This window comes from Mycetomoellerius zeteki, unplaced genomic scaffold (assembly GCF_001594055.1).
Source record: "Mycetomoellerius zeteki isolate Tzet28-1 unplaced genomic scaffold, Tzet1.0 scaffold64, whole genome shotgun sequence".
Taxonomy (NCBI): Eukaryota; Metazoa; Arthropoda; class Insecta; order Hymenoptera; family Formicidae; genus Mycetomoellerius; species Mycetomoellerius zeteki.
In genome coordinates, this window is record NW_017257654.1 from 1,401,634 (window position 1) to 1,425,356 (window position 23,723).

Here is a 23,723-nt window from a genome sequence, read left to right on the forward strand (position 1 = left end):
AATAATAGAGAATATATCGGGCAGCGCAGCGCGTCCGAGTCGCACGGATGGCAAGAGCCGACGCTTTCTTCCGCGGATTTCAATTAACGCGAAGAAATGAAGCGAAAACTGATTAATTCTGACTAATGACATATCACAAAGAAGAAAATAAATAACTGCGAATTCACCGCGACAGAAGCTAAGTCGACCCTTCCCGGGTCGCGCCGCCCTCGCCCGTCGTAGCAAAATTATATTTTACACATTTTTATTCCGCTCTTTGATTCTCGGAGACGCATTCTAAACCACATTCCCCGACACACATACGCGCGCATATGCGTCTCGAGAGGAAATGCACGCGTTAAAATTGTGCGTGTACGCGGCCTGTCCGCCTGCGCGTTCGATGCATCATACTTTACGTGTCCGATGTTTTAACGAACATCCGGTGGTTTTCGCATCGATAGCCAGACCACCGTAAGTCGGAAAGGTTGAAAACAGTCGACTGGGTCCACGAGATCGAAAGTGTCCCCCGCGGTTTCGCTTTGATTCAATTCCACGCGCGATGATTGAAGCAGCCGTCGACGAGAAGACTTAAACGTCACGAGATTTTCGCTTCATGAGTCTCTAAGGGTGTTTACTTTCACATTCCCCGGTGAATTAAGATTCGGCGAAAATTTTACATTTTCATAGTCTAACGGTACAAGTTCTCGAAAAATAGTCAATGTATCAAAAGTGTGTTCTTTAACTTCGAAGAGAACCAACAAAAACCGTATCACATCGATTCTGTTTGCAATACGGAAAGAAATTCGGGAGTATTGCTAAAAATTTCATTGTGTTAAAAAACATCAGTTATATATTTACTGGCAAATACCAGGACCTCGAATATCCCGTGGATTTGTGTACAAAGAGATGATAAAATGACAAATTCACGGTTGAACGAGCCTCTCGTGCTGCTCGAAGCCGAGGCTCGCCAACCAAGTCCGTCATTTTTGCAGCGCTCTCTCGTCCGCTCTTCTTTCTCGTCTCGCTCGACGAAGACACAGGTCGCTCGTTAGCGTCTCGCCAACGAGCGTGTGTCTGCGGCGAAATGAACGAAAATTAGAGGCGCGAAAAAAGGGGGAGCGAGCGTGAGAAAGAGGACGGAACGTGTTTATGACTAGCATTCGTTGCGCTACGCGAGCGAGCGAGCGAGCGAGCGACTCACGCGTTTCAATTTGTGCGCGATGATGAATTCTGTGGATAAATAAGTTTGTATGTACAATTATGATTTGCGCGTCCACGAGAGCCCGGAGAGCAGACGAGGTCGATCGTCTTGGTTCTCTCTTTCTTTATCATTCCGCGCGTGACAAATAATTAACAATTTTAAAGTAACGAAAGAAAAGGATGCAGATTCATAAAGTATATATTTAATAGCACGATTGAGAAGATATTTAACAATAGGGAAAATGTATATATATGTGATATATACCACCCATAGAAAAATGGTCCCTTCTTTGTAACGTGTAATGAGAGCTGAGAGTTTTCGGTGGTTCGAGAGTTTTCGAGTCTCGTTTACTGACATCTGAAGGGCTCGGCACCGTATTGTTAACTTCCTCCATCAAGGCCATATTATTTTCGAGCTAACCAGAATTAGAAGTGCCTAGAAAGCTCGTCTAGGCTTTCAATTTTGATTTCTCGCGAAACCGCGCGCAATTAAGGCACTCTTCACACTTCAGACGTACATTCTCTCCCTGCATCATTATCTCGTGACTCGAAAAGCCTTGCCGCTTGTATCGGACAAGTAAATGTAGGCACTGGCGACGTGCGCGGTATTAGCGCACACGCATCATGATTTTCTTTAAGGAAGGCACCGAAATGTGTATATCTGGATTGTCGTTGGTAATTGTTATATTCAACAACCGATTGATATGGCGATTTGTACCGTCAACGGAATCGCGTGCGATGCACCGAGATACGGTATTGCTGGCAATTACAGGATTTTTCCCGTGGTTAACTTACTCGGCCGCTCGAACTACCGGCATTTTCGAAACGAACGCGACTTTTATCAATCTATTATTGTGTGCCTTCCAACAAACGACACAGATGACACGATGTGACACGATAAATCATCACATCCTTGTTGTTTGCCAATATTAAACAAAGATGAGATGATCAATGTGTCGCTTGTTGGAAGGCATACATTAATACACGAAAGTGTCTGCTTCTAAAAATCATTCTTTATAAAAGTAGACCTCTCGGAATTACAATAATGTTTCGGATAAATGTATAACGCGCCGCGTCTCGGTGTATGCGCATGCGATGCAGGTCGAGTTTTCTTCGGCTTAAAAGGACGCTTGATCAGTCTATCGATAACGGCAATCTAGAGAGAGCCATCTTCGCTCTAGTTCTTTCAAACGCCTCATCGGGCAGTGACGGCGGAATCCGTCAGGACGAAAAATCGCCATCAAGTCTTGATGGATCGACTATCCTCGTATATGGCGGAATGCGTTCCACTCATAGCCGGAATCTAACGTTGGATGTCGCGACGACATCCGCACGACCTTGCCTTCGGATCTCTGCCGTCGCCATATCGGTGCGAGACTATCACTATGTGATCAGCATCGCAACTGCAACCGCAAGCACGTTTTCGCAAGCCACGTACATTCTCTGATTACTCGAATATGTACATCAAGACCACCCCCTTCGAAGCCGATCGCTTCCACGAAGAGTCAATGCATCATACATGCACGCACGCACGCATACATTCGTATACGCATTCACATGCTCTCTTACAATATTTACAACAGCCGTTTGTTCGCTTTGATATGATACAAGCTACGATCTCTCGTCGGCACCTTCACAAAGGCACGCGTATGTAGAAAGGCATTGTACACGTAGGATTCCGCGTGCAACACGCGGCTACGTTGTACGATTCGCGTAGCCGTGCGCACACTCTTTACAATCGGTCTCGGGTTCCCGAGAAGTCCAGCGAAAGTCGGGACAGGAGCTGTTCGAGAGGCTGTTCAAGAATTCTGGAGATCAGGCTTGGTGTGGTACGCGTAACTTTTTGTTCTCGTTACGAAATACTGCTTAATAATATTACATGGATCGCGATCGAGTTACAGGATGCCGCATCGCAAAATCTTCTGATCGTGTTAACGACACGTCGCTTTTACCGAATTTCGGCAAAAGTAATGTAAGGACACACCGCATTTCTCATGCTATCATTTCACGTTCCCCTAACGCTATCACAGCATTATGTGCTTCACGAAAAATAAATTCAGAAGTAATCCCTTTCTTTTACATACAACTGTCGCATGACGTCGATGTTGCTCTTTATCATTCTAGAATCAAAGGATCCGTGAATTCGAATATATTTTTCACAAAGCTCATAGTCCTTATAGAAAGACGCGCAATCCTGAATCTTCTTAAGAACCTTCTCTGACGTCACAGCCTTCGCAAATCTCGAGGAACTTCGCCCGTCTCGGTCCCACCTTATCCTTCGTTCGCACATCCCTCGGGCACGCCTCGTTGCTCAAAACCTCCCTTCTACTTTTTGCGTCACTGTACACGTGATATATTACGCGATATGTACAATCGCCTCAAACTCTCGAACTTCCGATCCCTCGGCAACACTCTTCGAAGAGGCTGCCAGAGATGTCCGTCCACCTGCGCACGAATATAATTCAACGCCGACACCTGTCGACGCACAGCTGGACGGCACAATCTTACGAGGCCTCGTGCACCTGGAACCGCCGAATCCGCGCCTGCACTGACTCGCATTGTACTTCGCTATACCTGGTGTACCTACCAGCACGTACGGGTTCCCTAATAACTACCAAGTTGCCGCCTCGTTCGCGGAGCGCCTCGAGACCGGCCTTGTTGCCACCGCCGCCGCGCAACGCCGTTACCGTCGGTGGCGTTGTCATTGGGATTTTCGCTATCTTCACACCAGACGAGGTCGTCTCCGACGTGAAGCGGCTGAGCGCCTTGCTGACGACGCCGCTGCATTCGCGTGGCCAAACTCTGGTGGCACGATGATGATGATGATGCCTCTGTTCCCATCTATCGGCGGTCGCGTCGGCGGCGGTAAACGGGAAACTCGCTCTACCTTGACTCTTACCATATAGAATAAAATCGAGAGAGTCGTCCGAATAGATGCTACTGCGATCGCTCGAGCTATCGGTCGAGATCTCGGATACGGTATCGCTGCCGCTATCACTGCACTGTTGCTCGGTTTCGCCGAGGATGAATACAGGCGTGCACTTGAACACCTCACCACCACCAGCCGGCATCGTGTGGGTGGCAGTGGCGCGACGTTGCTGAATACTACCGTTGGTGTTTGACGATGATGACTCGATGATGACGATTTCCGGCAAAACACTGCCGGAGAACTTTCGCGCCAGCGAGTCCATATTCCTCTTGAAAGTATCCCTACGGTCCGGGCTCAGCCCGAATCTGATGGGCTTGGGCAACGATCTCGAGGCAGAGTAGAGGTTCTCCGTGTGCGAGGAGACGGCGCGAGTGCCCGCCGCTGGTTTGGAAATCTCCGCACTGTGGCACAGACCGGTCGTGGACGACCGTTGTTGCTTCTCACCGTTGTTCTTCGGCGTAGACGAAACCTGACCTTGATTGGCGATCGGCAGCTCCGACGAGGCGCTGTCCTCTTGCGGGGACATCGTCGAGGAGTCGAGAACAGCAGCAGGACTGTCGTCCGACGAGGGGCACGTCGTCAAGGGCGCCAACGGTTGCTCGAACATGTTGAACCAGGGATGCTGGAGACATTCGGTCACCGTCAAACGTTCACTGTGAACAAGATAAAAATCGTTCGCTTGAAGAGAACCGTTTCCAATACTCTCGCGAATTTTTCAAGATATTTTAGAATGAATCCTACAATACCACTTTTATTATGGCATATATTAGTTATCTTCTACTTTGCGTTTTATTATAACTTTGGTAAAATGTACGAGATATACATGAATATACCCAAATATATATATTTAATGCTGATTGTTAATATTTTATATCATCAAGAAAAGATAATGAAAGAAAGAGTATTTTCGGAGAAAAAGACAGAATTTAAATATAAAAATAAAATTTAAAAAATTTCTCTGAGTACCGATAAAATTTCCTGAAAATCTCTGATAAAAAGGAACTCTTAAAAATGTCAGGTTTATCCAAGAATTAAACACTCTGTTATAATATATTTCTTTTTATGCGATATTTTTACGGAAGCACAGTGTTTCAGAAACATTGAAGGGTTGAGCTTTGAATTCGATGTCGTATTTCTAATGATTTCCCGTAGAATGCTGAAGATAAGAGACGTGACGCGATTATGTTGGTTACTTTAGTACACGCGGTGTTCTTGAACAAATATATCCGAACAACAGGCTCGTTCTGCGAACTATGTTCTCGTCGTCCTCGTTAACTCGAGGAGCGACAGAGTCAAAGGGTTAAGAGACCCGTCGCATAAACGACCTCCACTAGGCGGACCGGAGCATTTATCGACGGTGGCCATCATCGTGGCGGTCCCGCCGAGACGTTTTCACGTGGCTGTTTCATGCTGCGTGTATGCCATTCGCGTATCGCGCGGTCTGCGCAAAAACCATTATGTTAGCTAACGTATCGGTCGACTTCCGGCATACAGAATGGCGCAGGATATCTTCAATAACGGAGCAAAGAATTGTGTAACACGTAAACGCCGTGGAATGCCGGTCCATGAAGGAGATACTAAAGTGCTTTAGGAGGCGACCCCTCTTAATTCTGGGACCATCAAAAAGGTCCGAACAAAACCTATTCATATATAAGAGCATTATAATTTCTCCACGTTATTCGCGCATTTATTTATATTATCACATTCAAATCGAGTGCAAAAACGAGCGAGGGAATATTAGACGAATTTTTCCACCGAATGAATTAATTAATTTTATGAAATAACAAGCAAAATTGATAATAAGTTATCGATAAAATTTATGTAATGATTATATCGCGATCACAGCGAGTAAATTTGCACAACTGGAAAATTTGTATTAAATTGTCGGTGTATTAAATACGAGATGAATATATTAGAATGTGACACAAACATAATGTAAAAATTAATACAAAAAATTTAACACATTGACATAATTTGGAAAAATTATGGAAGCTTATTTCTTCAGTAAAATTGATATTTATATGTTAGATTAACACGTAGCTTAATTTTTTATTTGTTTATCTTAGAATTTATGTAATAAAATATATTTTTATGATATCTATTCTGTCATTCATAAATTGTGTTATTTTCACACAACGAAATGTTAAACGTCAATTTAAGACAAAATATTCGAATAATATAATCACATTATGTTAAATTAACACTCAGATATGTTAAAAATTCAATACAAAAATTTTAACGAGAACCGATTTTGACACAAAAGTACAAAATGTTTTTATTGTGAAGATCACGCTTGTTAATCATTAACGTAACAAATTAATTTCGCAATCGTTTACATAGTTTAAATGCATAAAATACAAGAGAATGATTAAGATACATTAATTTTAACGCATTGCAAATGACTTGACGCATAAACAAACACAAATTCAACTGCGAAGTTTTCTTTCAGCTACGCGTGTTCGAAGCCTCTTCGAGACGTAATATGGTAATTTACAGATCAGCGATGAAGACTGCTATTCAACTTCGTAGGACATGACGATAAGTCATGCGGGTTCCGCGCGATAAGACCCCCTATGTTTGCGCGAGAGGAAGGACGCGAATAATTCCGGATAGCAACTTCCTCTCAGCTGTCCGCGCGATAAGGAAACCTACGAGGCCTCTCCGTCTTTCCTTTTTACAGCGGAACTCGCCTTCCTCGACATCGGTCTTCCCGCTTCGAAGAAAGTCACCTCGCGAAGCGACGTGGCGCCGATCGTTTTTCTCCCGTTCGTGTACTCGCGACCGACGATAAGCTCGATGATTGACCGATGATAGTTCTTATCCTCCGGATGAACGAGCTAATAAATGCATCTCAATGGAATCACAATGCCGCCATTGTGCACGGCTAATCCGCAAATTATTAAAAGAAAACAGCGAGATGGACCTTCACGATTCGAAGAAGACATCGCGCGATTAAAACCGGGAATTCATGTACATAATTTAATCCGAAACGCATTAATTTGCGCGTACATCCGTTTGATTTATTAAATGTGCGACTGCGATTTTTATTCGCTTTCATGTTACGTCTCGTTTAATTGAATGAAAGACGAAGCCATTGCAATAACACGATGAAAGTTAAACCCGAGGCTACAGGATATGTCTCGCTCCTAGAAATCCATACAATAAACGACATCAACGGGACTAACAATCTAACGTTCATTTCTACCAATGTAAATTAACTTTAATCTCGGTTTAATTTACTCCTTATTTTTTTCTAAGAACTAGAGAAAGATAAAAAAGAGTAAGTTAAATCGAGAGATTAAAATTAATCTATAATATATTGATACTCTCTCAGAAAGAATTGCTGATATCGAGACAAAAAGTATTCTTTTGAAGTATTTAATTTTATGTAATATAAAAATAAAACAATACAAAAATTAAATAAATAATTTCTTCTTTTTCGAATTAAACAAAATTCGATTGAGTGACATTAAGTTTATATATAATTCTTATGCGTTTATAGAATAAATCTTTAACCCAGATATTTTATAACGCACAATGCTGGCGCCATAATATAGGTGCATAATATGGAATCATTTATTCTAAATTAGAAAATTTTTCATTTAAAAGTAAACTGTTTCTCTTTCAACAGTAAATATATAATGATTGTTCCTATATCGATCCTATTTTAGAGTTGATATTATTTAATAGATCCTACAGTAAGGAATCAGAAATCGAATACATCGGAATACACGGTTTTTAATAGGTTGAAATCGTTTATTCTTTATTCTTAATTCCTTATTCCTTCTATTGTGCGCAGGGCTCGATAGTATTGGATTCGGAAATCTTTTTTATGGGTGTAGAAACACAAGGCGTTCCGGTGATAAGCAGAAACGTTCCTCGTGGAGGGAAAGCAACCATTGCGAATTTCTCCCGAGCGAATGGTTTTCCCCCGAATGCAACTATCAATGGACGGCGCTGACCCACTGATACCAAATCGCTCTTAGCGGCGCGGTGGCGATGACGATCCCTGATGAACCGTTACCGTCGTGCGATGTCATCATCTCGGTTACAGCACGGAATGTCGCGCCGCCTGCGCAACGATATGTCTACGTGACGCGATTGTTTTCGTTCTAGGAAATCGGCCGATATACCGACATAACTAACAATGTAATCGACGCGCCGCGGACGCGTGTTTCACGTGCTATCTTCTTTCGCTTCGAGGTAAGCGCCGGGCATTCTCGGTAGATCGCCGCAGCCTTCCGCGAAAGAATTGTTTTCACTGGTCCGGGAATGCTCGCGCCGGTTCTTCGGTAATGCGCTCACCGACACCCGCCTCGACGAACCGGATAGGCGACTGACGTCGACCGACCGAGCGATACAGTGCGGGAATTACGATGTGGGTGCGTAACATGCAATATATAATTTGCGGCGACGTCGTCTCGATCACAGCGGGACAACGAATGGAAATCTTTCCGTCGAATCAAGTGGAGTATATGAAGATAAATGGCGAGTAGCTCGCCATGATGATCAATGAATCTCGCTGTGAATTTGCGTCGCCACGCGGACTATTACGCGCATATTTCACGGCCTGTTCTAATCGTATCCGAGAATTAAATTCCTTGAGTCTATCTTTTCTTGTTTATTTCAACTTCCGCATTGATAGATGGAAAGAATGGTTTCGCTGAAGTATTTAAAAATTTAATTAGATATATATGTAGATCTGAAAATAATTTTGTTGGGTCATCAAAATAATTGCATAGAATTGCATTTAAACATTAATGATAATGTGAAAAGTTTTAACATTCTAGCAACCAGTTTAAACGTGATTATTCTGATTCACATAATTATTCTGATCAACAAAATGATTTTCAGATATGTATCTAGCTAAATTTTTAGACACTTCAGCAGAACCGTTCTTTCTGTATATCAATGCGGAAGTCGAAGAAAATGAGAAAAGACAGGTTCGAGGAATTTAATTCCTATTTTTAGATCTGTATCTAGCTAAAGTTTTATATACCATACTTCAGCAAAACCGTGTATCAATGCGGAAGTTGAAGTAAACGAGAAAAGACAGATTCGAGGAATTCAATCATTTTTATATCCGTACGTATATCGATATATAGTTAAATTTTTAAATACTGCAATAAAACCGTTCTTTTCAATGCGAAAATCACAGTAAACGCGAAAAGGCATGTTCGAAGAATTTAATTTTTATTTAAAAATTTGTACCTCTAACTAAACTTTTTAATATTTCAGTAAAACCGTTCTTTACATGTATACGAAAATTACATGTTCTAATTTCATTAATATAATATAATTATGTTAATATCTAGTGTTGGGTAGTAACTAGTTAAAATGTTAAAAAGTTAAAAAGTTAATAACTTTTAACTTAACTTAATTAATTTTAAATGCATTAAATTTTAACTTAACTAATTTTTAAATATTAACTTTTTAACTTTTTTTTAAGTTAAAAATTTTTTGTATCTCTTTTAAATGCCTTAGAAAAATAATAATAAAATATAATAAGACTAAGGGCGTATATTCGTAATCCGTTCATATTTTAAGGTCATCTTAAGTAATTTTTTAAGATGCTAATACAGCCCTCTGATTGGCTTATGCCTTATGTCATAAGTCTTAGTCCGGATCTACAATAGGTTTTAAGTCATAAAAAATTGACTAATTACAGTCGAATGCGAGGAGAATATTTGACTGTAATTGGTCCATTTTTTATGACTTAAGGCTTATTAAAAAGTAAAAACCTAAAAAGTTATGTTATATCATATGTGAATAAAAAAATTAATAATTTAATTTACTTAATAATCTATATTGTAGTTGCTATTTAATCTCATTTTAAGAAAAATTAGGACATTTTGACCTCAAAAATAATTTTTTTCGAAACTAACTTTTTTTTAACTTAAATTAATTTAATATTAACTTAACTTTCGGTAAGTTAATTTTTTATTCCTTCAACTTTTAACTTAACTTTATTAATTTTGTAAAGTCATTAACTTTAACTTCATTCAGTTAAAAAAAAACATTAACTTACCCAACCCTGTTAATATCTCTCTATTACAATTATGATCAGAGTTGAGAAATTCGTTTAAAACTTACTTCGGATCTTTAACCATAAGTTTGCGCATAAGATCACGCGCTTCTTCGGAAACGTCCTCGAAGAGATCGTCTGGGAAGTCCAGGCGACATCGGCTGATGTTGCAGAACGTCTCCTGCTTGGTGTCTCCTCCGAACGGCGAGCATCCCGTTAGCAGCACGTAGAGCAGCACGCCAACGGACCACATGTCGGTCGCCAGGCTGATCGGCTCGTAATTCAGAACCTCCGGGGCTGAGACACATACGGCAGATGAGCCGTTATTATAACGTGGCGAGATTCCGTGGTACATCGAACCCTAATGCTCTTCGATATGTATGTGTGTACGCGCGCGCGCACGTAAGTCCCGGTAATTAAATTCGAAAAAAAGGAGATAACGCCTCTTCTTTCCCCCGGCCTTTCTGCCATTACGTCGTCGCGACCGCTATTACGACGCGTCGATGCTTAATGGAGCCACGCGTGTTCCTCAACGGGATAATAATAATTGTAACTACGGACGTATTAGGCCCCGAGCGCGAACTAGGTAATCACCACGATACGGAAACGCGGTTGGCTCGTTCATCGCGTAATAGTCGCGCGCTCGAATCAGCCACTTTGTACCGGCTCGTTTCCGACCGAATCACGCTACGGTTTTTCCACGCCCTCGGCATTATCCGTCCAACTTAATCGCTACCAAGATCCACGAGATGCTTTTTATCGCGTGAACGGTTTCGCTAATTTCTGCGAATAATCTCAGAGTTGATGCTAATCAACCGATTAAATCTCACCGGTGAGGAAATAACGATCGGTTCAATTAAAACTGATTTTTTCTCTTTTTTTTTTCTTTTATTCGATATGTACTGAAAGAAGAGTTTGGTATTTGTGACTATAATTGCATGGTAACATAATTATGGTTGAGAGCTCCATTTTTTATGTTATCATTGCTATAATATTAGTACAGGAAGGATAGGGATTATAGAATACTATTTTGTTTTATCGATTCAATTATAGTCACAGTTGTCAGAAACTGTTCTCTCAGTGCACAATTTTGAAATTACTCTTTAAATCTTCGTAAAGCAACAATTCCTTTTTTTCAACATTAAATATTGAATCTCATTCAACCGTACAGAACACAATCAATAGAAATAAATGTCTTTAACGGTCTAAGCTGGATCTTAAGTACTTGTATAATTCTGTGTGAATTTATATACTACGTATGTAGTCCTTTAAACTGCGCGTTGAAATGATTATTCGGTCTTGAAACGCAATCTCTACTAAACTACCGCAGTAATATCACGAATTAAATTGACTAGCAATTTAACAATTTAATGCTCTTTCGCATTTTAAACGATCTTAATAGTACTGAGTATTAAAATCTGTAAATAATTAATCCCTTTTTTTCTTTTCAGGACAATTTCATTTTGTAAATATCAAGAGTGTAACCGGGACAGCTCGAAACTTTTTGATCTTCTCCATGGGAGATTATCTTGTCTCGCTATTACTTAACACTTTCGTCCACATAGGGCATAACTGTTAGATGGTGCGATGTAATTGCGACAGTAATCGATTACAAGGATCGTAAAAGGATCCTCCTGGCCGATCGGGCGTGCAGAACCGACACGTGCGGTTCTCTAGTTTACAATTAGGCGCGAAGTAGCTTGTTCTGTTCAATTATGCAACGTGCCTGTTTCCCTAATGGAACTATACAGCACGGCGATGTCTTGGCATCAAACAGATCGCAAACGTGGAACACACGAAGGTGCGACCCCATCGCACTCCGATCGAGGCCGGAAACTACCGGCACGCACACGTTCACCATCTGTATAAGGCGCCGCGTTAAAACGGGCTCGCTTTATCAGGGTTGTGTCTGTTATCCTCAGTGACACGCACAGGTCCAAAACGCTAGGGAAACGCGCAGGTGTCGAATACGATTGCGATTCTCGTACGAATTCCTGGGTATTTATCACTGGTATACGAGAGTTCCATCGTGGTCGCGTTTTACGATGACAAGCGACATATTCGGAGTCCATTACTCGAGTAGAATGAAATGAAACTGCACTGAGAGAAAGGATTTTGTTAATTTAACAAGCCACCTTTAACAAGTGATCGATAAATATGTGACAACAAAATTGATTTGTTGTGATTGCCACTAGTCTGCTATACCAACTAATTATTAGTAATAGAAGCAAACTATATAGAACCTATTCTATCTTTAGGATAGACTTTAGGATCGTTTATCATAGAAATCATAGATGATCGTGTCTTAAGTCGTAGGAAAATGACCAATCAGTCAAATATAGGGAGAATACTTGACTAGAATTGGTCAATTTCTTACGATTTGAGACCCTACGACCGTCTACGACTTCTATGTATATATATGAGCCTTTTATTTGCTAACGATACTATTGATTATTTGTTACATTAACGAATGAGAAATAATTAATTTGCAATAGTAACTAATCGATCGTTTCCTTAACAAATATCACATTTGTTTTCCCCTGATTTGTTCCTATAACAAAATCATTTCTCTCAGTGATGCGTTTGTGGAAAACGTATACAGAGTATGTATATAGAGTAAAAGTAGAGTTATTCAAGTAAAAGATTGACCATCATTTAGACAACTTTTAATTTATCCGTCATATTCAGGACGGTGTTTAAGATAGAAAGAGATATCTAGATATATAAAATAGATTGAGCTGCATGAATATCTCTATTCTATCTTTTATGACGGAATGTGGCCAATTTTTTACATAAAATTTCTAGAGTAAAGTACTCACCGACATAATCGGGCGTGCCCAAAATTTCTCGTATGTCCGCTCCGTGACTGATGTACCGTGATATGCCAAAGTCGCACAGCTTTACGTCGCAGTCTGGAAATTCTCCAGTAAGTACCAAATTCTGTGGCTGAAACATAAAAAGAGGCGAGAGATAAAGAGTGATTCGATGTAAAGAGAGGTCATTAACGAAAGAAAGGCTGTTACTAAAATAAGATTGCTACAGAGTAGATTGTGACTGTTTCGACCGTACGTTTATATACCTTACGCTTGTAATTTCTCGAAACCTTAAAGACGGTCCAAGGCGTAGCCTTGTGAAACGCGAGCGAGAAGAAAAAAGAAGCGAGCAGGTTTTATCTCGTGGTAATCTCCGCGACAATGCCAATTTCCTGCCGCGAGATAATATGGAGAAAGTAAAGCTTCCTTTCAGGACGGTCGCATGACGATTGCTCTCCGGCATATTCTCTCTCCCTTGGCCGTTAACATGGACAAAGCAGCCCCAGGTGTTTTCGTGGTCTCGGTCAATTATCAGAAGCACGCAACCGGGCCGAGACACTTTTTCTACATCGTACAACATCTCAGGAATTTCGGCGCCACCGTGTAAATATAGCAGTAAATTACACGGCTTATAATTATACCCATAATTATAACCCGTGTAACCATCTTTAAAGAGTAAAGACATACGCTCATGCGATATCGTTAGTTCACGACTTGCGGTTTAATTGTAGCCGGGGCGGCCTCGAGCCAATCTCACATCGGCGGAATTTTAATTCAAGTCCTAATTACTGAAAGACCACCCGATACATCGCTACTTCGAACAGAGTTCTGAAAAATAATAACTTCCGCGTCGACTGCGCGCGATAGAGATTTTTGCCGGGGCGCCGGTGAATGATTAATCATCAGAAGGGGCGAGGCGGAGAAAGGCAAAGGCGGCACATACGTAACGCACAAGACATTCTTTTTTTTTTCAACGATCAGGTGGAAGAGAGGCAACGAACGTCCACATTACAATAACATGAGTCCGCGTAGGCGTCTCGCGCGAGGCATAATACCTGGACGTAAACGATTCCGAGATAAGAAAGGTCGTCGCGTGGCCTAGGTGCAACTCTCGTCGTTGCCCACATGACATCGTTTCTTCCTCTCGCATTTCGCACCGACTCTTCCCTCGAAAAACAATCGAACAATACCGAAGAGGTAGGAAGTAGAGGTTGCGGACGAGGCTCGAGTCCTCCGAGAAGAACGAGAGACGAGAGGAAGCTCGTTGCCGATCCATTGTCAACGCTCCGTGACTGGTTTACGACCACCTAGGTTGCTCGAGAATTATGTCTTCAGTACCGGGTCGCGACTCCTAAAGGATGCCATTATCGATACACTTTATTAAAGAAAACGCGTGCGATGGTAAATCACTTGCACTGAAAAAAATGGCATTGTTTTAATTTAAAATAATTTGGTTGATTATTCAACAACAGTATTAATGAAACAAATAAATTTTTATTAAAACAAGAGCATCAGCATTTGTTTCATAAATAGAGTTATTGTTAACAAAATTATTTTAAATTAAAATAATGCTGTTGATATAACATCATTTTTTTTCAGTGTTATCACGACGTTTTGCCACGTCACTTGCTCTTTTCGATACGCGCGAAAGGAAACCGTTGGGGAATAGCTGACGACAACTCTGTTTCATTCGAATGTTTGTGCGCAGATGTTTGCTACGCAGCTTGTAAAGGTCCTAATGAAAGAGTGCGCGTTACAATTACGCTCATGGGAAACGAAAGTCGGCCCTACTAACCATAAAAAAAGAGGAGTTAAAAATTAGATTAGGGTGAGACTGAGACAGTCGCAAGGGTAAATGTAGGCCTATTCAGACCTTTCGTTTATTGTCGTATTGTAATACTGCACTGAAAAAAAAGATTGGCTGCTGCAACAAATTAGATGGTAAAATATGGCATAGCATTTTTAATTGGCTGCAGCAGCCAATCTTTTTTTTCAGTGTGTGCAATTTGTATTAATAGCACGCAGCTTGAAGAACTGGAAATATCGAAATACGATAGCTCTATAAGATAAGTGCATAATAAGTATAATAAGTATAATAAATATTATTATAAGCCGACTTACTCAACCATCGATCCGTAAATAACTGATTTTAAGTATAAAAGATCACTTTTGTTTTTATGTTCTTATATATCTCACGAATCGACAAACAGGATGATGATTATAATAAGTATAATAAGTATTATTACGACTTACAACCAGCGTAGATCCGCAAATAACTTATTTTAAGGAAAATGCCACTTTTATGTTCTTATATATCTCGTGACTCAAGATTTATAAGCGAGATGATAATTATCGAAAGTTTAGACGCATAACTGATATTAATATAATTTTTTATTTTATAATAAATCGCCAGATTACAAAAGAGCAATGATGCGTTAAACGATACGGATTATAATAAATATTATCGTATACTCCAGTGGACAAATTCGAAAAAAAAAAGCTCGTCCCGGATAATCGAGACATTCAAACTGGCTGGAGTATATATTTTTCTCAATAAGTTCTATTCAGTGCTTATTAACATCATTATTAAATCGACGATCATTTTAATTTGTGATATTACTTCAACTTCAATTTATGATTATGTTTCAAGTCCAACAGTAAGCGGCCCACAGTTACATAATCTAACTAAAAAAATGTTTAAATTTAAAATTTATAAATTAACAATTATATATACTACATATACAATTAAAAATTTACATATAAATAGTATTAGGCACTAAAATCTAATCTCGACCGTATTGCTCCTTCACTTATTATAAACGTCCATCGAGAATCATGACGCGGTTAGTAAAGATTGAAGACTTAACGATAAATTCAAGTAAAGTCATTATCCTTATCGCGGGTGATGCAGAATTTGCGTGATCGACGATACTATTTTTTGTTGAATCGGGAATTGCAAGAAATTGCAATTCATGCCCAGCTTCATGATTTATTTCTTCTCCCCGACACAAAGTCGATAAATTTAAATAACGTCCACGGCTTTCCGATGCAGAATTTTTACACGTGACGGCACAGAGGATTGTCGGAATCGAAGACGGAGAACACCGTGCTGGTGCACGCCGCACACGAGATGCGACGAGGACAATTTTCGTGGTAATCGATCGACTCGCCCACATCCAATCACAAGGCCGGGAACCGACGTCGACGCTCGAGAAACCCGGCTGCAAACTTCGCGTGTAATGGTTAATTATGGAAATGTCTTTGTTCCTTATTAGAGACACTTCCTGAACTCGAAGCGTGAGCTCGAGATTGATTCCTACGCAATGCAACGCGCGTGCATACATCGAAAGGAGAACGCGACGGAGCCATGAATGACTCTGATTTCCCGGTTTCCAGAGAAATTATTAGTTTCAATTATCCGGAAGCTAGAAAGCGAAATCTCGTAACAGCGTAATGATAATTTACTAGTTAACTTGCTATCGATAATATTATGAATCATTGGCACATTAATAAAAATGTATAACACGGAAAGTACGATTTGGCTGAAATATCTAATTAGCTAGATATAAATTTGAAAATGATATTGTTTAAACCATCAAAATAATTATATAGGATGGTTAAACTAGTTGCTAGAATGTTCAAACTTTTTGCAGTACTGTAATTAACACTTAACCGTTCTACATAATCATTTTAATGATCCAACAAAATTATTTTTAAATCTGTATCTAGCTGAATTTTTAGATACTTCAGCAAAACTTAGATACTTTATTCTTTCGGTATAATATTGATAAACGAATATTTTATTAATTTTAAAATTTTCAGATACAAATCTTAATTATACATTCCCTTTTTGAAAATATGTATAAAGGATCTACACTGAAAAAAATTTGCAGATTTTAAACAAATATTTACTCCAATAGTACTAACGAAATATTTATTTATAGTAAATATTTATTCAAAATAAAACAGTTATGTTTAAATCGAAAATAAATATGTTTACATTTAGTAAATATTTCGTTAGTACTATATATTGGAGTAAATATTTATTTAAAATCTGCAAATTTTTTTTCTGTGTAGTAAGTGGAATAAGAATAAGCGCATAAATTATAAAAAAAACGGAACGAAAAATTGAGAAATTATGACGATGTCGCTTTTTCAGCCAAAGATAGAAATTTCGAAACAGAGACAAAACGTGACACAAAGAAAACCAACCTGCAACCTCATGGCGTTACAGAGCCGTTTTTGAATCGCATTATTCGTCGTACGTCAAGTAGCTCATGATGAATCCTGGTCACGTTCGACTCGTAACTTGATTTAACGAAACGTAACACACAAACTGAATCCTCGAGCGTGTCGAGTGCCTTTGTTCCATCCACATCCTTTTACACAACGCGAGACGCTCGCTGCCTCGTTCCAAATTTCGACGGCTGTGCGTATCAAATTTAAACTCAACTTTAATTGTCGATCTTTAATTATTCATCTCGTTACGTGCGAAAGCGTGAACACGCGAATGAATCAGTCGTCATTTGAATAGCAATTCAAATCCTGTTTAGTTTGCGTGAAAGTGACGCACAGGCACATACACGGAAAGAACGACTTTGCTAAAGTATTTAAAAATTTAACTTGTAGATACAGAAACCTGAAAATAATTTTGTTGGACCATTAAAATAATTATATAAGAATCATGTGTTGTAGAAAGTTTTGACCACTTTTCTAACAACTAATTAATTAGCTTCTACATAATTATTTTGATGGTCCGAAATATTCACAAATCTATATCTAACTAAATTTTTGGATACTTTTGCAAAATCGTTAATATAATGATTTTACAAAATTATTTAAAAATTCCTTTTCGTGTAGGAATTCCGACACCGAGCGCGTTCAAAGGGCCTTCACCTTCGCGTTCTCAGTATAACGACAGGCCCGATGCTGTCTATACGGCACCTCGCACATCGGTATGCATTTTTCGAGGGGACACACGTCGGTCTTGGCGTCCATTACACGCTCGACGGCAATCTCGCGCCACTTAATTTAACGCGTTCAATAAACGACGATTTCGACGGAGCGCACTCGTCACGTAATCGACGTAATTAATCGTGACGCGGGTGCGCGTCGTCGATTCGCTCTTTTTCCTATCTTATAGACTGATGCGAGTTGCTTCGAAATTTTTTTTCATCGCCAAAGCACAGATGAGCACTCTCCGCGTGTCTCCTTCAGACTTACTTTGCTTTTAATTAACAACGCGAGATGCGCGACGTAGATTCCTCGCGTATTTCAATACAAGGTGCTCGCGAATTCATCGTCGTTCGTTCGAAACTTCGTATCTGACATAAGTAACCTATTGGCAAAAGTCGTTATCTCCATTTAAAATTTTTGTGGCGACAGCAAAAAAACTTTTATAATTTTTGTCATTCACAAGATATCAATACGATTTTTTTTTTAATTAAGAAAAATCCATTGTTTTAGCAAAACGTGCATGTATAATATAGCGTGAGAAATACAATTTCTATTTATTAAAATAGAAAGTAATAACTTGTTTTGCAGCTGGAGAAAGGATTTTAGCTGATTTCAGATCAAAGTGTCTGCCATTTTTATTAAACATGACTGGATATAACAGTATTAGCAACAGTAGGCATTTTAACTTCTTTTGTACTTTTCTCTCTACAAAAGTAGAGATTTAACTTCTTTCGCAATTAGATTCACTTTCTTCGTTTTATTTCATAAGGTAAGGTGCTGTTTCAGCACATTTTTAAAACATCCAATTCGTAATTAAGAAATTTAGGATTCGTTCTCCAATAGCTAATTTATTTATATTTTTGAACATAGCTGCTTTTGTATATCAGCTACTCATCTTTAATCTACTTGAGCTCGATATTTTCCTAACAGCAATGTCGATCAACAGCTTCCGAGATGCGCAAAGAAAATCTCGGTCGTAATAAAATATACAATTCGAAAATACTACCTTTCGCTTGATTATCTTCGAACAAGACCCCTGGACGAAAGTAAAGCGTGACTACAGATCAAATCAATCATCTTACTTTTTTTGCAATAGGCACGCTTCCTGCAACGGCTGCAATACGTTATCCATTTTACCGTTCTTACGCGGTCTTGCACAACTTCTAGACTAGACGGGCGCGGCGTGCCCGACATAAATATCGATCGAATGCACCCTTGCGAATTGTAACAGGTGTTCCTGCGCCTCGCAGCGGGCATCTCTGTCGGATGTTAGCGCTTAAGTGCCACGACCCGCGCAAAAACGATTTGCAGGAAGGATGCGCGTCATTAAATCGAACCCGACGTTATTCACCTTGCGTCTGTACAAAGAATCACAACTCGCGACAATTCTCATGGCCGTCCATACGAGATTTTAACTGTGTCGCCATGTGATTAATACCCATTTCTTAACTTTAACCTCACTTTAATTTACTCTTTATCCCATTCTAATTCTTAGAAAAAAAATAAAGAATAAATTAAATCAAGATTAAAGTTAATCTAACTTGGTCAAAAGAATGGGCAAAAGACACTATTAAATTCATAATGTCAAATTATACTCAATTTGAGTTATTTTTAATCATTTTTATAAATATAAATCGCCATTGCTCGTCTTCAATATGTCGTTAATTTAAAACAATGGAGTTAAACAATTTAACTTAAGAAATGTATTTGACTCAAATTTAGTTTATTATTTACTAACATTAATATGGACGTTATTTAGTTCGAACTAACCACAGTAATGTTAATAATAAAATTATAACAAAGTTATTTTTTTAACTCACAGGTACCAGATTACCATTACTCCTTCGATATCTAACAGTAAACATTTCTTCATAGAATTAGGTACTTTACGTACATTTTATGCAATCGAATTCTACACGTCCGTGCCTATTGGAACAGCGAAAGCGAGATTTCACGGAAAGTTAACGGGGCAAATCTCCACGTCATTATCCGGCAAAGAGTACAATGTCCCCGCAAAACGTAAGAAATCATCCGCGGGATAACGGTGTGTCTTCCGTCTTTCAAATGTGTTTCCTTTTCAGTGCACAATGCGACATCACGTGCACGAAAAGTCGGGCGAGAGATATTCAATCAGCGCAACGCCAGGAAGAAGGCCGGGGGCCGGAAAAGGGGAACTACACCTTTGTGTAGTTACGCTCGCGCATCTCGCACTCATTAGGCGTGTCAATGAGCGCCTGTGATTCGTAATTAGCCCGCCGATCCGCTTAACAATGTGTGACACTTCGTGAGCCGGCTGTACGTGAGCAAACGACAATTAGAAGCGTGAGCCTACGAAAAAGGTAGACGACCTGGTCGCTTTACCCGCTTTTCATCGCGAGCGCGAGTCCGGCTATTTTCCATTTCGAGGAATGAAGTTCAGGACTATTATCGTTATACCAAAATTTTCAAAACTAAAACTCATAAGCTAAAAATCTCGGATATTTCACTTGTACGCTGAACATACATATAAAATGCGTGTAAATAAAACAATGAATTATTATTTTATATCTAATTGCACCCAGAGAAAAATTATATTTAAATTGAAAAAAAATCATTTCTTTAATTTGGTTTTTTAAGTTAAAGTGAAAGCATCTTTGAAGAAAGCAAAAACTTATTTGATTTCAATAAATGACGTTATTAGCTTTTTTTAAAGTAAATATATTATTAGTTCAAATTGTTTGTTTAATTTAAACAAATAATTTCTTAAATCTAAGAAAGTAATGACAGAAATGTAAGAAATAATTTAATTGTTTTGGTTATTTTGATCCAAGAAAAACATGTCTCTAAATCAAATAAAAGATTTTTTAAATCATATATGCAAAAGGCACGTGACTGCGCGAAAGAATATACGTATTCTTGCATGCCACATTTTTGGTCAATCACTTAGAGAGAGAAGATTGCTGTCTCTTGACCGCGACAAATATAAGGATGCAGAGGAAGGACGTAGCGTTCCTGTTCGTACCGGCGCGGCGGAGGTGCCATATATTAGCTTGGTGGTTCTGAAATATTTTGTGCAATCGGTGCAATGTCTGACAAAGAATTGTAAGGTGCTTGCATCGTGGAAATTCGCAGATACAATACCTGATTTTTTTCATAAGTATTAATCTCGTACGTAATATGTATACACCGAAACATATCAGTTAATCTAACATTTTTGTACAGCAACATTGAAAGAATGGTGTTACGAAAAGGCCTGTTTTTGCCCTCCTCGAGAATAATGAAACGAATTTCTTATATTTTTTGAAGTGAGGAGGAATCCGATGGTACTAATCAAAGTTACGTCACATGACGAAAGTACATAAAGTAGAGGGTAATCACAAGACGTCATCATAATTATTCGCAAAGCAAGTCGCTATGCTATGTGTATCAATGTTACACAATGTAATACATCATGTTTTAATATTAAAAGTATAAAATTTCTTTTAAAAATGCTATATTTAAAAGCGAAAATATTAGACGCAAAGTTTTCGTGTGCTTGTATATGTGTGTGTGGATGGGGGAAGTCATCTCGAACAAGTTCGTTTTCATCATGAGAAAGTAAATTCATATATAAGGCGTTAAAAATACTAATTTTATTCTTTATGAAGAAAATAGCTGTAAACGAACACATTAGATCAATAGATATTTAATTTAAAGAAATAATTATTTTAATATTTAAAGAAACAAACCGTTTTTTTTAATAAAAAAATAATTTTAATAAATTCTGTTATTAAAATGAAGAAAAATATTAATATTTTGAACTAACCTTTTGGTAATGAAAATTAAAGATGAGCGATACGCGTATCAATATGATAAAAAGTGTTTGAAAATTGCAGCCCTTTAGGTAAAAAAGAAACAACATTTAACAAAAATATCCGTCTGAAATAGCCTCAAAGATAAAATATGGGTTAATAATCGTCTTTGAGACATTTCAAATCGATATTTTTGTAAAAAGTTGCTTCTTTTTTAGCGTATCGATACGCCCGTCCTTCATAAAAAAATATTTTAACATAACAAAAATTTTTCGTAAAATGAAAAAAATATTTCTTTAATATACAGAAATTTTGAGTAAATTCAACAAGAACATTTCTATAATAATATAAATAAATATTGTATTAAATATAAACGTAATATTTTTTATTTGCAAGGAAATTTTTTATTACATAAAATGGAAGAATTTTTTCATGTAAAGAAATTTTTATTACATATACCAAATATATTTCTTTCATTTAAAAAAAGATTTTTATTACACAATCAAATTATTTCTTAAATTCTAACAAAAAGGGACAATCACAAAATTTCTTCAAATCAAGGAAGCTTTTCTTTAACCGTGAGAGAAAAACGTCGAAGTATTGTGAAGCAAATATTACTTACGAAATTTGATTGTGATGACGAAATATACATTTCTGTGAAATATATCTTATTTCTGTGAAATATATTTCATTTCTGTGAAATATATCTCACTAATTGCAAAAAAATAAAATAGATGGCTTATTTGCTAGGAATAAAATTTTATTTCGCCCGTATTTAAATAAATATTTATTTCAGTGAAATAAATGTATATCTCACAAATATATTTTTAGACATCTTTTTCTCAGTGTATAGCAATTGCACAAATTTGTTTCATTTAAACAAATTTTCTTTGAATCGATAAAACTTTTCTCTGGGTGTGTTCATTACTTATGCCTAATTTCTTCTCTAGATAACTTTATCTAAGAGATATCTCCCAGAATACAATGGAGATATCTCTTGGATAAGATTATCCGCAATTTATCTGGAAGTGAAGAAATTGGGCATCAGTTCACTTACAATTAGAGCAAAGTTTCGAATAGACGTAAATACACCCCCAGAGAAAAGTTTCTTCAATTCAAAGAAATGTGTCTTTGCTATACAGTTAAAGAAAAAATTATGTAGGTAAACTTTAAGCTGTAAGAAATTGACCAATTATAGTCAATTATTCTCCTCACATTCGACTGTGATATTAATTTCTTACAACTTAAAGCTTACTATTGCAAATCAGGACTAATACAGAGTAACGAGGACGAGTCAAAGCAAAATACATATTTAGAAGATTTTCTGAAATGTCGGGCATTCATAACACAGGTCTACAAAAAAGGGGGTCTTGGATGTTGTCGGGAAGCTGTGGGTCATTTCCGAAGTAATTTTCTGCGTAGAATCCGAATCTGAAACCAGAATTGGCCCATCACGTCAGGATTTTGAGATATTAGGGGATATATACTCGAAAAATGCGTTTTTATGCTACTTTAGAGGTTATGTACAGGACGCAACCAATTTTTTGGGTCTTTTGTGCTATTTGCATCATTTAGTAATATTCTTACCCTTCAAAATGAGATATTGATCGACTACCTACGATTTTTTTTCGCCAAGTTACGGGCATTTTAATTTAATGACTCAACACATGATTTACAAGCTACGTGTGGAGCCCAAGACTTATCTTGATTGGATATCGAAATGTTGAAGTAATTGCGGTAAAATGATTTCACATTATCTTCAAGCTTTATCCTGTTCTTAACAAACGTGAAACGACCACAAATATAACAAAAACTGTTAGGATCATTTAAACACTTACGCGGGGCCATTGTTAAGACAGCAAACAGTCACAATTGTGACTGTTTATATATTAGGACCTTGAATAACGGACAGCGCGTCTTGTGCGCTGCGGCTCTGAGTGCAAGGCGTCTACCAACTTTAAACAAATCATTAGTTTTAAACTTATTAATGCAATGAAAATGAAACTTTCCAGAACATTTGTTCATATCCGAATGAACAACTTTCTCGCTGA

General features: G+C 38.3%; 1 protein-coding gene across 1 annotated transcript in view; it reads right to left on the minus strand.

The window, feature by feature from the left end:
• Window positions 1–716: 716 nt before the first annotated feature.
• LOC108728818 (serine/threonine-protein kinase 17B) overlaps window positions 717–23,723 on the minus strand; it is a 133,834-nt gene continuing 110,827 nt past the window's right edge. The window contains exons 4-6 of the mRNA XM_018457605.1: window positions 12,953–13,079; window positions 10,202–10,430; window positions 717–4,761 (exon numbers count right to left, since the gene is read on the minus strand). Coding sequence (XP_018313107.1) covers window positions 3,684–4,761; window positions 10,202–10,430; window positions 12,953–13,079 — 1,434 coding nt within the window. The 3' untranslated portion in view covers window positions 717–3,683. The remainder of the gene's footprint in view (window positions 4,762–10,201; window positions 10,431–12,952; window positions 13,080–23,723) is intronic.